Genomic DNA, 17,895 nt, shown 5'->3' with positions numbered 1-17,895 from the left:
CTTTGTGATTGTTGAAACTGTATTTTCTTCATACGCACCAGGACTAGGAGAGCAAGGATTTCTCTCTCTAAGAGAGGACATATGAGCCTGAAATTTTCATGAGAAAGAGGGAGACAGATCCACTAGGAACAGTTAATATATGATTCCCAAGCTGAAAGAGGGCAGACCACCATTTGGGAAAGAATTGATAAAACATACAAACTGAAACAAAGTCAGAACCAAAAAAGGCACCATGCAAGGTTAAAGTTATGTGAATAATGATGTGCATTTGTTATTTTAATGTTTTCCAAGTGCATTTCATTTTGAATGATATACTCAGCACACGTGGTAAGGGATAATTGAAAAAATGTGCAGGAGAATGGCTGCATTCAAAGAATAAACATACAGCTGCGAGGAGGTTAGGAGTCAAAGGGGTCAGCATATGCCCCATCCCCCAGGGATCTCATTAGTGCATGAGTGACCATATATGTAGAGGCTAAATGAATCTCACTGTTTGCAAAGACCCACAGTAAATGAGACAATGACGAATCAATAGTAATTAGGCCAATAGATTCTTATTGACCCAGATGTCTGAAACCAAATGCCCTGCTCTGAGATTCCTTGAGAGACAAAAGATTTATAGACATGTGTTTTTTTTTTTTAAATCCCTTTACTCTAAGTGCAGTGATGTTTTTCTGAAGCTACAATTAATGCAGACTCTTGACTTCTAGGTGGAAAGAATGTTCTTATGGCCATTGTTGACCAGATGATTCTGTTGGACCAGGAGCAGAGAAGCTGGGAGATGTAAAAGCAGGGTACATTCGTATTCCCCCCAGATGTGTGGTTCTGGCCTTGTCTTCTATGAAGACCTCAGAGGACCCTTGCCTAACACTATCATGCATGCACTGTACTCAGTCACTTTAGTCATGTCCAACTGTATAGACTGTTGCAACCCTGTAGATTGTAGCCCGCCAGGCTCCTCTGTCCATGGGATTCTCCAGACAAGAATACTGGAGTGGATTGCCATGCCCTTTTCCAGGGGATCTTCCCAACCGAGGGGTTGAGACTGAGTCTCCCACATCTCCTACATTTCAGGAAGATTCTTTACCACTAAGCCGCCAGGGAAGCCCAACACTATTATAGAATCATTCTAAAACAGAGCTTAAACTTGGGGCTTTGACAAATAATCCCTGGCCAGAGATACAGAAAGCACATGGCTTCAGAATCACAGAGAGAGTTTAAGTTTGAACTTGGTCACATGTCTTCACTCCTTACACATTCCCTCTGTAAGGGGTGTTGCCGGTACCTGGCTCATTGGGTTGTGGTTGAAGGCCAGAGGAAGGAGGAGCAGCAGTTAATGTTGCTCTGGTTAGTAAGCCTTTTCCCAGCAAGATCTTCATCTTCTGATAGAGGTTCAAAGATTTTTCCAAATGGGAATGAGATGTCAGGTCAAGGACCAAAGAGAGTGCCTGGTAAGGATGACTGCCCGCACCTCCACCCAGGACACATCTCACAAACACACACACACACACACACACTCTCTCACATACACATGCAAGTACTTATATAGATTACTTTTGTTTTTCTGTATTTTCTATCTTGGAGTTCTACATAAAATTTATATACTGTAAGAGTTTGAAAACCACCACTTGTTTGTTTATTTCTTTATACCTAGTGTAAAAAATTTTCAGGAATTTCATAGGATCCAAAAAGACATTCAGTTTTGCAAAACTAGAACTAGGAACCGCTGAGCTGTATTCCTAAAGCATTTTAAATGTAAATAATAAATATGTTAGGTATCTTATGTATCAGCATCCCTTGGTCATTGATCTCCTATACTTTTTTTACTTGCCATTATTCAAGCTGTGTTTTTATACTTTAAAGCTATGGTTCCAAGGGCAACAGTGGGTGGTGGCATGGGATACTAGTCCACTTTCTTCTAGAATTGTGAGTTCAAGAGAAGGAAGCACTTTAAAGAGAGGACAGCTAACCAACTTTAATCTTTGTGTCATGCAATGGGTTTCACCCAGTAAGGTGAAATTTCCCACTCATTATATGTATGGGAAACTGAAGTTCAGAGAGGTTAAGTCACTGGCTTATGTCACCCAGTGAGAACAGGTAGAGCCAGGGTCTCTATCCAGGACAGTCTTGGATACAGATCCTGGTTCTGCCTGCCCTAAGCCCATCCTCCCGAGCCCAACCTCTTTGGCTCTCTCAAGTAAATAGAATGAGACAATGAAAGGTCATCTGCCTCTTTCATTCTACATATAAAGAAACTAACTCTTCAAAAGAACAAGAACTAATGCATTGTCATTAGGTAGGTTGGGGTTGGAAATCAAGTCTCCCAGCTGTTGATCCCAACTGCATCCAGCCCATCCTATCACTGCTTTCAGCAAACTCCCATCCTGAGTCCAGGAACTTACATTTTTCTCCATATGTCAAATTATTATTGTTACAATTAGTAATACTGATTTTTAAAAATCCTTTACATATGTCCAGCACTGTACAGTTTGCAGAATCATGTATCTTCACCTGCATAGTCTCCTTTGATCTTCACAATAATCCTATGAGGTCAGTTGGGCAGGAATTATAATGGCTTTTTTTACAGATGCCAAGAGAGTGATTCAGAAAGTTTGAATAACTTTTTCATGGTTACATACCTACTATGGAGAAAAGCCATTCTTGGATCTGGTCTTTTGCGTCCAGACCTTTCCACCTTCCACCAGGACATGTTTCCTGTCCTTGGTGAGAGCACAGTGTGATCTGAGAGTGTGGTTTGCTGATGTCTGTAAGTTGGGGGTAATTTTTTGCTGAAGCTTTTTGGGACCCCACTTACTTTCTGGATCTGATGTGGGAGTACAAACAGTTTCTTTCTACAGAGCAGTTTGCTCCCTGACCCTAACCCCCCTTTTAAAAACAACATCTTCTTCTCTTCCAGACGCCAGAGTGTATATGCATATTTGAACAGTCACCTGGATCTGATTAAGAAGGCTCAGCCTGTGGGTTTCCTCACTGTTGATTTACATGTTTGGCCAGATTTCCATGGCAACCGGTCTCCCTTAGCAGATCTGACACTAAAGGGCATGGTAAGTAACAGTCAGTTCTTGCACGAAGGTGACGGCGGGCCAAAGGGCTCCAGAGTTGGAAGAAGCAAAGTTGAGGAGAAGGAAAAAAGAGGAAATATAAACAAAGCCGGCCAACAGCCCACTGGCTTCTTGCAGATGTACTGCTGTTGAGGGTTCTTGCAACTACATAGGACGATCTGCTGAAAGTTCCCATTGTTTCTGAGCCAACCTTGAGAGTGTTAAAAGCAGGATTTCTTGCTTGTAGCTACTGCTGCCTCTTTGTCCCATGGAGCAACTAGAAGTTGAGCCCCTGCCTATGCAATTTTTCTATTTACATCAGTTTGTGGATTCATGTTTTCCATCTCCATATCCAGGCTGCTGGGTAAAGAAGTGGTAAATATTACCACCCATGGTCTAGCTTGCCACAGCCACACATCTGCCTAGACTCTGAGTCAGGGATGTTCAGAGTGTAGGCTAACATTATTAGAATTTCAGATAAACATTGGTAAAGTAAAATAAAGTTAATAACTTATGTTAGTGGGTAAATTCAGCTGTTAGTGACCTTTAGACTCACTTTTAGTTCAGAGATTTGGGGCTGGAGGTGCCAGCATGCCCTTGATGGAAGTGCTCACAACCACCTAAGCTAAGAGATAATATCTTGATGGCCAAGCAAGATTGGGTGGCTAAGGGTAACTTAGCACTAAGAATCGTGTTTGAGGATGGATAAAGCATGTGAAAGCTAGGAAAAAAGAGATAAACTTCAGGTCCAAGAGGCCAGGAGAGACCACAAAGAGGAAAAGAAGTCATGAATTCAGAATCCAGATGTCCCGTTGAGAAGCAAAGTGTGAGGTGCCTTACGGCAGGGCTTTAGAATGGAAGCCGTAAGCAGTGCAAGCTTTATGCACTATGTGACAGAGGAGCAGGCCTGCTGGCTTGAGGAGCTTCAAGACTTAACAAGCTCTGGTTTTGTGGTTAATTCTATTAGGATTATTTTAAATATTTTTGTGTAGCCAACAGAAAGACCTAGTCTTTCCTTTCATTACCTATTTGACACAGTCAACTTCTGTGTATGAAAGGGAGTCATGATAGAAAAGAACATTGGACATAGCGAGGGCAATGTCTGTCTGGAGTCCGTGAAGCATGCCCATGCAAAAAATAATGAACTTGGCCTCCTATTTGGCCCATGGAGACAGAAGAGGAATGTCCGGAGAGGTCCATGTGCCCTAGGCTATAGCTGGAAAGTCGTACTTTCAGATGGCTGACTTTCTGGGTACAAACAGAACTTAAGGGAAGGGCACATTTTGTATGAATGCAAAAATCCATGTCTTAGAGACAAATATCTAAAGCAAAATACAGGAGATACTTAAAGTGTTAAAGAAGGGTCTTCCCTAGCAGTTCAGTGGTTAAGACTCCATGCTTCCACTACAGGGGACCCAGGCTTAATCCCTGGTTGGGGAACTAAAATGCCACATGTCACATGACACAACCAAAAAAAAAAGAATGAATGAAAAACTGGAAACAAAGAAATAAAAATTAAAGCTTTTTACCCAAGGGCTTTGTCTGTTTCTTAAAACCAAGCCTGACATCCAGAGACTTAAGAATTTCCATCATCAGGATTCCAATAAAGTTAGCTCAAACACAGAATGGGATTCCAAACAAGCCAATGAGTGCTTTGAAGAGCATCTGTCTTGTTAGATTAAGTACAAATAGGTATGTACTCACCAAAGGCGATGTCTTGCATGGGGACATATGCCCAACTGTATTAAAAAATCCTGCTATATTGTTAGAGCGATGATCTCTCTTTCTGTTGAAGCAGTATATGAATACAGGTTTGTTTGTTGATGTATTTAATGTCTTGACCATGCACTGCAGCATGTGGGGTATTAGTTCCTGACCTGGGATTGAACCTGCACCCCCTACACTGGAAGCACAGTCTCAACCACTGGACTGTAAGGGAAGTCCCTGTATTTACTTTTTTAGAAGTTTTATTGTTTTATAAACATACTTCACACATCACCTGATGTTTCTTAGCAGGGATTTCCCTTCACAATTGCCCTTGGGGTGGCCTTACCTTTGCATAGCTGTCATTCTATGAATGTACCTCACGAAACTGGAAGGAGAAGATGACCTAGATAAGATACAAGAAAGGAAATTCTAGGCTAGAAATTTCCCCTCAAATCTCATTTTTTAAAAAATTTATTTCATATTTGAGTATAAGTGATTTAAAATGCTGTCTTAGTTTCAGGTGTACAACAAAGTGATTCAGTTATACATATACATATATCTATTCTTTTTCAGATTCTTTTTCCATATAGGTTATTACAGAACATTAAGTAGAGTTCTCTGTGCTATACAGTAGGTCCTTGTTGATTATTTTATATATAGTAGTATATATATGTTAATTCCCAGACTCCTAATTCATCCCTCCCCAACACCTTTCCACTTTGATAACCATAAGTTTGTTTTTGAAGCCTGTGAGTCTGTTTTACAAATAAATTCATTTGTATTATTTTTTTGGATTCCACATATAAATAATGTCATTGATATTTGTCTTTCTCTGTCCAACTTCTGTTACTTTTTTTTAGCATGATAACCTCTAGGCCCATCCATGTTGCTTCAAATGGCATTATTTCATTCTTTTGGATGGCTGAGTAATATTCCATTGTATATATGTGCCTCATCTTCTTTGTCCATTCAGCATGGACAAAAAAAAATGTTCTGTCAGTGACCATTTCAGTTGCTTCCATGTCTTGGCCATTGTAAATAGTGCTGCAATGAATGTTGGGGTGCCTGTATCTTTTTAAATTATGGTTTTCTCCAAGTATTTGCCCAGTAGTGAGATTGAAATATCATATGGTAGTTCTGTTTTTAGTTTTCTTAAGAAACCTCCATGCTGTTCTCCGTAGTGGCTGTACCAACTTACATTTCCACCAACAATGTAGCAGGGTTCCCTTTTCTCCACACCCTCTGTAGCGTTTTTGTTTGTAGAGTTTTTGATTATGGCCATTCTGACTGATGAGGTGATGACTCATTGCATTTTGATTTGCATTTCTCTAATAATCACAAAGAATCAGACATGACTTGGCAACTGAACAACAACAACAACAAATAATTAGTAGTGTTGAGCATCTTTTCATTGCTTTTTGATCATCTCTATGTCTTTTTAGGGAAATATCTATTTAGATGTTTTGCCCATTTTTGATTAGGTTGTCTGGTTTTTTAGATTGAGATGCATGAACTGCTTATATATTTTGGAGGTTAATCCCTTGTCAGTTACTTCATTTGCAAATATTTTCTCCAATTCTGTGGGCTGTCTTTTTGTTTTGTTTATGGTTTCCTTTTCTGTGAAAAAGCTTCTAAGTTTAATTAGGTCCCATTTGTTTATTTTTGTTTTTATTTTCATTAGTCTAAGAGATGGATCCAGGACGATGTTGCTGTTATTTATGTCAAAGAGCTTTCTGTCTGTTTTCTTCTAGGAGTTTTATAGTATCTGGTCATATATTTAAGTCTTTAATCCATTTCAAGCTTATTTTTTGTATGGTAGTGGAGAATGTTCTAATTTATTCTTTTACATATAGCTATCCAGTTTCCACAGCAGCACTTACTGAAGAGACTGTCTTTTCTCCATTGTATATTCTTTCCTCTTTTGTCATAGAATAATTAAACATAGATGTGGGGGTTTATTTCTGAGCTTTCCATCCTGCTCCATTGATCTGTATTTCTGTTGGGCCAGTACTATACTACTTTGATTACTGTAACTTTGTAATATAGTCTGAGGTCAGGATGCATGAGTCTTCCAGTTCTAGTCTACTTCAAGATTCTTTTGGCTATTCAGAGTCTTTTGTGTTTCCATACACATTTTAATTTTTTTTTTTACCTAGTTCTTTGAAAATTGCCAATTTGATAGGGATTGCATTAATTTTGTAGATTGCTTTGGGTAGTATAGTCATTTTGACAATATTAATTCTTCCAATTCAAGAACATAGTATATCTTTTCATCTGTTTGTATCATCTTCAGTTTTTTTCATCAGTGTCTTATAGCTTTCAGAGTACAGGTCTTTTGCCTCCTTAGGTAGGTTTATTCCTAGGTATTTTATTCTTTTTGATGTGGTGGTAAATGAGATTGTTTCCTTAATTTTTCTTTCTGATCTTTCATTGTTAGTGTATAGAAATGCAACAGATTTTTGCATATTCCTTTGTTTCCTTCAACTTTGCTGAATTCATTGATGAGCTCTAGTAGTTTTTTGATAGCATCTTTAGGATTTTCTATGTACAGTGTCATGTAATCTGCAAACAGTACCAGTTTTACTTCCTCTTTTCCAGTTTGGATTCCTTTTATTTCTTTTTTCTTCTCTGATTGCCATGGCTAGGACGTCTAAAATAATGTTGAGTAAAAGTGGCGAGAATAGACACCCTTGTCTTGTTCCTAATCTTAGAGTAAATGCTTTTAGTTTTTCACCATTGAGTATGATGTTAGCTGTGAGTTTGTCATATATGGCCTTTATTATGTTGAGATAGTTTTCTTTTATGCCCACTTTCTGGAGAGTTTTTAATCATAAATAGGTGTTGAATTTTGTTGAAAAGTTTTTATGCAGCTATTGAGATGATCATATGGTTTTTATTCTTCAGTTTGTATCACATTTGTATCAGTTTTCAAAGAACTAGATTAATTTGTATATATTGAAAAATCCTTGCATCCTGGGAATAAACCTTACTTGATCATGGTGTGTGGTCCTTTTGATGTGTTGTTGGATCCAGTTTGCTAGTATTTTCTTGAGAATTTTTGTATCTATGTTCAAATCTCTTTCCCTCAGTCCAGTTTTGGATAACATCCAAATAATCACCCTGAATCTATTTGTCATTTTATCCTTTTGCCAGAACCTACAGTGACTACTTTCTGCAACACTCATTCAGAAAAAATTTATTTGATGCCTATTTTGTGCCAAGCCCTACTAAGAAAATCCCAGTAGGGCAAGAACAATATATGATTTATATAAACAGGCAATACGGATGCAAGTTCAGGCTCCAGATGCCACTCACTGCCCAAGGCTCGATAGACATATAGAAGATGATGGCCCACCGTGGTCTCAGCAGTCAAGAAAAGCTTCAGATAGGAGGTGACATTGACACTAAGGGAAATAGAAAACAGGGTTTATGACCAAGGGAATCACAGTATGTGCAGTGTTCTAGAGGGGAGGAGAGCATGGTGGGTGAATGTTTACAATTTTGGGGTCCATATGTCACTGTCTAACCAGTGATAGATTGCACTTAGCATTTTATCTAGGTAATAAAAAATCTCTGAGAACCAATGGCCACTCCCTGTTCTTCTGCTTCAGCAACAGCACACTCTCCCAATTCTTTTCTCTCTCCATGGTTGGCTCTTTTCTCTTACCCTTTATTGATCACCTACTTTGTGCAGGCCTAGGCTAAACTGAGGGAAAACAGACTTGAAACTCTACCTGTTTCAAGTTCACATGATAATTGGGGGAATAATATTGTACATGTGTTAGTGTGTGTGTATATGTGTGTATGTACACAACATGTGATCCCTGTAATACAGACATCTGTATAAGCCAAAAGAGGTACTCAGTAAATGCCTGAGTTTGAATTTTTTAGGTGGCATTTGGGCAACAAACCCTGATGCAGCCTTTCTCTGCTTCATTTGAAAATATCTGTGAAGATGCAAGAAAAGAGCATAAACTTGTGCTGACTTAAACAATTAAGATGACATTCAACTAGAAAAATTAGAATTGACTCTCTTAGGGAGGATTTGGGAAGGTTTTACAGAATCAAAAAGATTAAATGTATTTAATAACTTGTTTGAGAAATGTAATGTCTGACATATGAACAAAATAAACCATCAGCCTTGCAAATGTTGGGACCTCTCCACTTCCTGGTCCCTAGCTTAAAATTGCAAGGTTCCTTTAAACCTAAAAACAGAGCAGTCATCCCTCTACTCTACTGCTGATGGTTAAGATTTTTTGCTTTGTTTTGCTTTGCTTTTTGGAAGCAGCCAGTGAGCTTAGTTTCCCAGAACTCCTCCACAACCCGAACCTTATCTTCCCTTTCAGTTCAGTCCATTAGAAAGCTGCCAACCCAAGTAGCCAGCGGGCTGGAAGGCTGATTTAGGATGTATGCTGATGGGCTGCAGTCTGAGGACCCTGTATCAAACTCTCTTAATGGGGCAGAGATAGGGAAACTCTGTGAATTGGACAGAGGGGGGTAGCTTTACATGTCTGTCATCTGCTCTAGGGTTAGAAAGCCAGGCAGTGGTCATCCCCCTCAGGCCAACAAAGCTACACAAAATAAAAACTGCTAGACTCTGGGAAATGGCAACTAGCTATAGATCTGAAGAGGCAAACCCAAGTTACAGTGAGTGGGGCTGAGAGTAAATCATGTATACAGTGTGCTGGGAAATACTGAATATGTATAGTGCCCTAGTAAAAGTGAATTTAAAAAATAATAATAAAGTGAGTCCCTTAGGAAAAACATGTTGCATACAAAGTAAAAGAAATACCATTTTGAATGCTTAAGGGAAAGGCCTCTTAAAAATTACTTACTACTGAAACCAAAAGAAAGTATTTTAAAACTTCTTGGCATATTCAATAGGATTTTTTTTCAAAGCACATCTCTGTGAAAGAGGGCAGAAACTTATTAGAAAAAAATGAGCTCAGATAGCGAGGCAATGGAATGAGAAAACAAAGGAAATAATAAAGACAGCTGAAAATATAGTAGCAGGATTAAAACCTACATTGAAGATTTGAATGCAAAATTCATAATTTGTACTAAAAACAATAAGATCAGAGTTGTCACAAAGCAACATGTGCTTTAAATGTATTAGAAAAAAATTTTGATTGTAAGAGCTATGGCTTATTTAGTTTCTAATTCCAACAGTGCTTAGATCAAAGATGGGCACTGAATAATTGCCTTCTGGTTAAGCAGTTATTTCAGCCTTCACTTGCCAAGGGAGGAAGGAACAGTGACCTGCCAAGGCCACAACGCCAAGAAGCAGCAGAGCTTAGATGAAAACAGGAATCCCAACTTTTAGGATACACACCCATGTGCTGTGTGCTGCGCTCAGTCATGTCCAGCTCTTTGCGACCCCATGGATACTGGCCCACCAGGCTCCTCTGTCCATGGGGATTCTCTAGGCAAGAATACTGGAGTGGCTTGCCATGCCCTCCTCCAGGGGATCTTCCCAACCCAGGGATCAAACCCAGGTCTCCCACATTGCAGGAGGACTCTTTATTGTCTGAGCCTAAGGGAAGCCTATCAAGGAAGCCTGAGAATGCTGGGGTGGGTTACCTATCCCGAGGCTTCCTTAACTCATACCTCTGGACTTTGTGGGATGCACTGACTATAAAAAGGACTCCCCACAGCTCTATCATGCATGATTTCACACTGAACCATACTCTGCAGCCCATTCCCTGCTCCGCTTGTCTGACCACTAGCCCTCATGCTTGTTCTCCCGTTTTTCCCCTTACCCTGATTCTTGGATTTAAGCTCTAACCCTATCTTTGCTCAATAACAGTTCTATTTTTCTTTCCACCCTCACTGACTCAGATTTCAGAAGTAATCACCACTCCTGGTTTGACCTGGCTCTAAACCCTTCCGCTTTAGGTGTCTACCCTCTTAAATAGAACAGGGCAAAACTCAGGAATCCTTCCATGAGGCTTGATAGAATCACTTTCTTTTATTCTGGTGAGAATTGGCTTCCTGCCAGGTTACTAGCTGTTTCATTTCTCCTTCGGTGATGCAGGATTGACCTGTGGCACTGGACTCAAAAGAGTGATGGTTAGAGGGTGGGCAACTTAATAGTATGCTTGAACCAAGTAGCCACCTATGTAAATATTTCTCCTTGCCTCTTGATAAATGAGGCATGGAGGGGTGAGGGGCATGCATCTGATGCTTGAAAGGAGGTTGGATAACAGCAATCAACATCAAAACGTTTAACACCAATGATTCTAGGTTCTTTAAAAACAAAAGCAATACTTTTTAAAGAAGTATGATGTGGTCATGTGGTCATAGAGAGAGATGAAGCTAAATACTACCACTAATGGTTGTGTGTCTTATAGGGGATGTATGTGTGATTTTTATTTTGAGTGATTGATTGGATAGCTTTTACTCAAGTGAAACAATAAAGTGAGCCCAGGATTATGAAGTCAGACGTGTCTTGAGAATGTGCCAGCGATGCGTGACCTCTGAGGTTAGCTCTGTGAGGTCCGTCTGCTGTCAGTAAGCAGGAGCTGCAGCGGCTTCCTTGCAAGGTCCTTGTCAGAGTCAAATGGAGAGACTGTCACACAGCAGACAGACAGCAACGGCAGTCACTTTTGAATTGTAGGTCCTGCTCAGTGGCCCTTCCTTGCATGTTTACAAGATGGCCTTTGAATCCCAGGCAGCCAGTCACAAGCCATCCACCTTAGGCCCAGAACCAATGGTACCTACCAGCCACCAAGGCCTCCAGCTACAGACAATCAGCTAGAGAAACTAAACAATCACTTGGTCCTTCATAAGAACCATGTTTCATACAAGTGTAGAGATTAGTCTTCTCTTTCCCAGGTTGCACTAGTGATAAAGGATCCACCTGCCAATGCCAGAGACATAAGAAGATGTGGGTTCCGTCCCGGAGGTCTTCCCAGGGGATCCTGGAATGGCTACCCACTCCAGTATTCTTGCCTGAAAAATCCCACGGGCTGAGGAGCCTGGTGGGCCACAGTCCGTGGGGTCACAAAGATTCAGACACAACTGAGTGACTGAGCACACTTCTACACTTGAGTGTTTAAATTCTCAGCCCTCAGTTTCCTCATCAATATGATAGGAAACTCAGCTTTGGTGTGCCTTACAAAACAGCTAGGGCTGTAGAGTTGTAGAAGAGTCCTTGCCTCCTTGTGTACACAGCCAGTGCTTATTCTCAAATCAATACAACCTCTTTGTTATGGTGGGTTTTTAAAAATTATTTTCCTGAAACGCCCACTCAGAGAAGTAAATTACCTCAGAGACATACCGGGAGGTGAAAACACGCCATATTCACCAATTGGCTGAAACGTGTTTTCCCTGCTTCATTTTGCAAGTACAACACTACCCAGAATGCAAAGTTATTTTCTGGTTCTTTGAAGAGCTGTGATTTCTAACATAAGGCCATATGCTGCTCAAACTGCTGGAGAGGTTGAGTGCTGCTCCAAGGGCTCTTCAAAGCAAGCACAGTGCAGCGTGCCTGTGGAAAACTAGGAGGGAGTCAGGAAAGAAGCGCGATGAGATCTTAGCCAGTTCCCAGAGGACTGACTCCCAGCTAGAGACAGACATCGCTAAACAGAGTCAGATGTGGGGGAGTCAGCAATTCTGGTGAGTGTGTGCAGAAAAGCCAGAGGCTGTATCCCTGTGGCTTCATCTGATTGGGAGATGGATGATCTAGTTGGAAGCTCATGGACCAATTAAGCACCATTTGAGTGATATATTTGTAAGCCTTGGAAACACGTGGACTCTTTGACATGAGTTTATTGATTTTTTTGTTCTGATTTAATATTGTTTTATGTACCATTCTTTCACATATTGTTTTTGCCAATGAAAAATTGACTCCTATAATGAAGTTTAATATCCTCAGTATCATTTAACTGGTTTTCGGATAATGTATTTTTTTTTATTAAAGCAGCTCATTTACCAGCTAGTATGATGATTTGTAATAGGTGCTGTTATTTTCAGGAATCATGACCTACCAAGCATCATGATAGATGCCTTCCAAGCATCATCACCAACTTTCTTTATAACCCTGCAAGACAGTATTATTACCGCATTGAAATGAATGGAGAAATTGAGGGTCAGAGAGTCTAAATAATTCACTCAGGGTAGAAAAGACCAGAAGTAGTAGTAGAACCCAGTCAGTTCAAACCAAGGTCACTGACATTCTCAAATGAAAAATTAGATCTTTGTATTTTTGGCATTCCTTTTGCTCTGTTTTCAATATGTCTGAAATATTTCTCCTTCAGTTTAGTGATTTTTTAAAAAAATTGCCGTATAGAATCAGTCTTTTCTTAGTGCTTTTTATCTTCCCTGTATATACCAAATGACAAATAAAACTGGGGCTAGGGGGCAGTGTGGATTGTGAACAGGATCCTTTCTCAAGATACTGTATAATGATAAAAGATTGAGGAGTAAATCAGGTGGAAATCTGCCAGGAAGACCTAAAAGATGAATAATGGGAAATAATTAAGGCCAGAGGACCCAGGATGGGATCCAAGTTGTGTGTAAATCCAAGACAGGGTTATATGACAGCAAATGTGAACCAGGACTGTTGACCAAAACAGCCTTGTTTATACTGGTACAAGTGCATATTAAAATATATGATTGTTTTAGATTTAGATTTTTTAGACTTAGATTCAGCATATCAGAAGCAAGGTAGATGAAGGTGTGAAGTACCTGCTACATCTGTGCTGCGCTGTTCTAAGTCGCTTCCGTCATGTCGCTTCACCCTTTGCGGCCCTATAAACCATAGCCTGCAAGGCTCCTCTGTCCATGGAATTCTCCACACGAGAATACTAGAGTGGATTGCCATTTCCTACTCCACCCGGTACATCTGGGAAACAGCAAGTGGCCTAGTGTTCTTGGTATAGAGTTCACCAACAGAATAGGCTGTGAAGGAGAATGTCAGTCCATCCTCCAGTTGTCATATGTGTGTTAGCTGTCCATTGCTTCTGTAATAAATTGCCACAAGCTTAGTGGCTTACATGTATTTTTTTATATTTATTTTTAAATTGTGTATTTAATTTTGGCTCTGCTGGGTCTTCGTTGCTATGCACACACTTTCTCTAGTTGTGGCGAGTGGGGGCTACTCTTTGTTGTGGTATTCAGGCTTCTCCTGGTGGTGGCTTTTCTTGTTGAGGGTGCACAGGCCTCAGTGGTTGAGGTGCACAGGCTTAGTTGCTCCATGGTATGTGGAATCTTTCCAGACAACGTATCGAACCCTTGTCTCCTGCATTGGCAGGCAGATTCTTAACCACTGGTCCACAAGGGAAGTTCAAGGCTTAAATTTATTATCTCACAGTTATGTAGGTCAGAAACCCAGGCTGGCCCAACTGGTTTCTCTGCTCCTATTTTCACAAGACCAGAACTAAGGGAGATTCTGGGAATAATCTGCTATCAAATCCTTCAAGTTGTTGGCCAAATTCAGCTCTGTGCAGTTGTAAGACAGAGGTGCCTGTTTCCAACATAGCTGTCAGCTAGGGATCCTCAGCTTCGAGAGGCCACATGAATTCCTTGGCTCATCGTCCTCTTTCTCCATCTTCAGAGCCAGCAATGGCAGATCAAGTCCTTCCATGCTTTGAATCTCTCTAATTTCCACTTCTACCTCATCTCTCCTGCATTATTCTACTGTATCTCTTGACTGACTCTCTGTCTTCCTCTTCTGCTTTTAATACCTCACAGGATTACATTGGGCCCAAATGGATAATCCAGGGTAATCTCCCTATTTTAAGATCAACTGGCTAGTAACCAGTTCCATCTGCAAAGGCCCTTTACAGCAGTGCCCAAATTAGTGTTTGATAGGGTAGTCAGGGGATGTTAACCTAAATTTGGCCTATCACATTGTATTAATACATTTATATGCATTTCCTATTTCTGGGTGAGTTTTTGCCAATGCCAAGTGTTGGTCTCCATCCCTGATACTGATAACCTATAAATATTTTAGGGAAATTTTATCTCTCTTTCTCTTGCAGGCTGCTGACTATCTGAGACCTGTTTTCCGATCTCTGGCCTCTCTCCAGAGGTTTACCAGAAATCTTTCTCTGATCCTCCTTATTTCCTTGCTATACGCCCATCATCTCCTCCTTCATTATTGACTGAACAAGCAGAGTGATTTTTGTTCCTTTGTGTTCTGAAAAGCTTTCAGTCAATTCCCTTGAGCCTTGGATACTCCATCAAGCTCTAATGACCCTAGAAAATCTTATGACAGAGAATCCCATTTTCTTGTCTTTCATAATCTTTAGAAACCCCTCGAGATCTATTTCTAAGCATTTTTTTTTTTACCAATATACATAATCACTTAATTTTTTGAACAACTAAGAAGGGAAAAATTTAGCTAACTAAATTACTAATAGACCTTTGTTTATAATCTCAACTACTCCATGGCCTATGGACCTATAATTGACATAACCAAGGTTTAGGGCAATCATTCCTACCATTTATCATGCATTCAGGCCTTGCTAAAAATGCAGATTGCTGGGCCCCCACCAAAAGTTCAGTAACTAGAAGTTGGATCACAGGAAACCTGCCTTTAACTCAAATCCCGGGAGAGAGTTAAGAGACAAGCTCAAGTTCACACAGCTGCCTAGGGGCAACAGGATTTCAGCTGAAGTCCAGGGTGAAGATCACGTGTCTTTCCTTTCACAGAATGAATGGAAGTGTGTAGGCTGATAAGGACTAAGGCTTCTCTAAGAAGTCCTTGAAAGTGAGTCTTCCACTGTCCTATTGCTGGGCACTCATCAGGGGCACACTGCTTCTCCACACTCCTAGATGTCCAGGCCATTCTCACATGATCCTGATGCTGACGCCCAGCACTCTTTCTGCTCTACCTTCCCCACCCTGTACCACTACTGGTCTTCAGTCCCTATCGCTGATACCCTGGGAGTACCCACAGCGTGTTGCAGGAGATCTTTTATTTCTATGTCCCAATTAGTGAATGAGATTGAGCCCCTCATGTAATTCAGGAGAACAGAAGTGAACATTTATTAAGAGAAAAGGGAAGAGTATGAACATTTATTAAGCGCTGTAAGTGTCTAGCTCTTGTCGATTTGGTACAGCTTGTGGAAAAAGTTAGATGCTTTGCAAAAGATAACTTACTTAATCATTAAATACCTTGAAGTATTATTATTCTTATTTTACAGATTTTTTAAAAATGAGGCTCAGACAGGTAACAAAACTCACAATTGTCCTGCAGTCAATTAGAGAGAAATCTTACTCCAAAGTGTATCATCTTTCTTTCACCTTTATAAATCCCAACAGTATTTACATAAATGTTTTACAGTCATACCTAAGAGGTTGAAATTATCCATTGCAATTCACGTCTCTTTGGCCACCATATGCCTCTAAATATTAATTATGAATGTTTTCTGTTACAGTCTTCATTTCACAATAGTCAAAATAAATAAAATATGCTTCCCATTGCAACTCTCCATGGGGGCTTCCCCACTCATTTCACTCTCTCCCAAGCATTTGAAAGAGGCATATGTGCATCTATAAACAAATTCCTTCCACTTAGGCTTCCTTTTCATATCTTCTTACTGATGGAGCCATTCAGACTTCAGCCGGAGTATTAGCTCCTCTGGCCTATTCCAGCTTTCTGGCTGGTTGCAAATCTGTACCTCCCCCAGGACATCCCTGGCATTTCCAGGGCACTGCCACCTCTTCCCATGATAGCTCCATGAGGGTCCTCTGTAGCCTCCTGAGGGGTCCTCATGACAGACACACCTTAGAAAGTTCCATCTTGGGTTGACTGCCATTTGATTTTTGTCAAGATGAGGCTGGGATACCTGATACTTGATGGAGAATCAAATGATTATCTGTTCTTCTACTGTCTCTGTTGGCAAATCAGGTGAGATGTCAAAAAAGCAGGGACCCTGGGCCATAGTAATTTCACAGTTTAGAGAGAAGTGTCTTTCACTGAGCCACATGTCAACTCATGGCCCTGGTGTTAGTGGTGAGGGAATGTTGGAAATAGCCATGGGAGAATTCTTGCTTATTACTCCCTTTTGATACAGAATACCTTCCATATGATGGTCCATGTAATAAATTCCTCCCCAGGAATAATTTTGTCTGTCTTGAAGAATGATATGTTTTATTTGTCATAAAAGAAAGGCTGTGCCATCCACCATGTTTCTTTTTTTGCCATAGCTACTAGTAAACCAGCTCAAGAGTTAAATTTAGTACTCATTTACCTTGATCATCTCATTCCCAGTTTCTGAAGAAAAGAAACTGTCTTCTCTTTTCTTCGCTATGATTTCTGAGCTTTGAAAACATTCAGAATTTAGAGAAGGGTCCATGGTTTCTTTCTGCTTGAATATAAATACTTTGGGGAAGTTCTCATGAATAGCTGCTGGGATTAAGCAAACTAAATCTAGTGGTATTTTAGTCCTCCTCTCTTATAGGTTCTTACTAATTGAGAAGAATATCAGAACCAGTTACACAGTCAATGTTATTATATAGAGCCCTAGTAAATTAATAGGAAAATGCATCTATATAAAAAGTCAAAACCCTCCATCACAGTTTATCCATATGTGGCATTCAGGACCCTCCTGTGGATGGATGTTGATCTGCCAAACAGACTGGTACCCAACCACATGGAGAATCATGGTCTGATTCACATCTCATTGACAGCCAGCGAGAGGAGGCCAAAGGTAGCCTACCTATTGGACTGACTCTGGAAGAGAGCTCTAAACTGTGGCCCAATAACTTTCCCTAACTTGTTGAGGTCAGGCCAGTTGTGAAGAAGAGAGAGAGAGACCATTTATGACTTGTGATCTTTACCAAGGACCACTGCACTCCCTGGGGCTGGTGCACACACAGGGTGTTCAGCTGAGGGGACTTAGGGCAGGGCTGAAATCCTGTCCACTCTGCTCCTTTTTATAATTCACTCTTCTCAATGGAATGTCTTGCATTTAGTCCACCTAGCAGGAGCACCATTTTCTAAATCACACAAAAGCTGTATATAACCTACAGGGTCACTTCTTTTGCGTCCCAGGTGGTGCAGTGGTTAAGAATCTGCCTCTAATGCAGGAGACATGAGTTCAATCTCTGGGTCAGGAAAATCCCTTGGAGTAGGAAATGGCAATCCAGGTGGCTCAGATGGTAAAAAGAATCTGCC

General features: G+C 40.4%; 1 protein-coding gene across 11 annotated transcripts in view; it reads left to right on the top strand.

Moving 5' to 3' along the window:
- The window catches only part of FGGY (FGGY carbohydrate kinase domain containing), a 487,533-nt gene that overhangs the window by 362,787 nt on the left and 106,851 nt on the right, over positions 1-17,895 (top strand). For all 11 annotated transcript variants that reach the window (XM_043876054.1, XM_043876057.1, XM_043876055.1 and 8 more), the window contains one exon: positions 2,918-3,065. In XM_043876054.1, the coding sequence (XP_043731989.1) occupies positions 2,918-3,065 (148 nt within the window). The remainder of the gene's footprint in view (positions 1-2,917; positions 3,066-17,895) is intronic.

Source organism: Cervus elaphus, chromosome 20 (assembly GCF_910594005.1).
Source record: "Cervus elaphus chromosome 20, mCerEla1.1, whole genome shotgun sequence".
Lineage (NCBI taxonomy): Eukaryota > Metazoa > Chordata > Mammalia > Artiodactyla > Cervidae > Cervus > Cervus elaphus.
The sequence above is the reverse complement of the archived record's forward strand: the minus strand, read 5'-3'. Positions and strand labels throughout refer to the sequence as shown.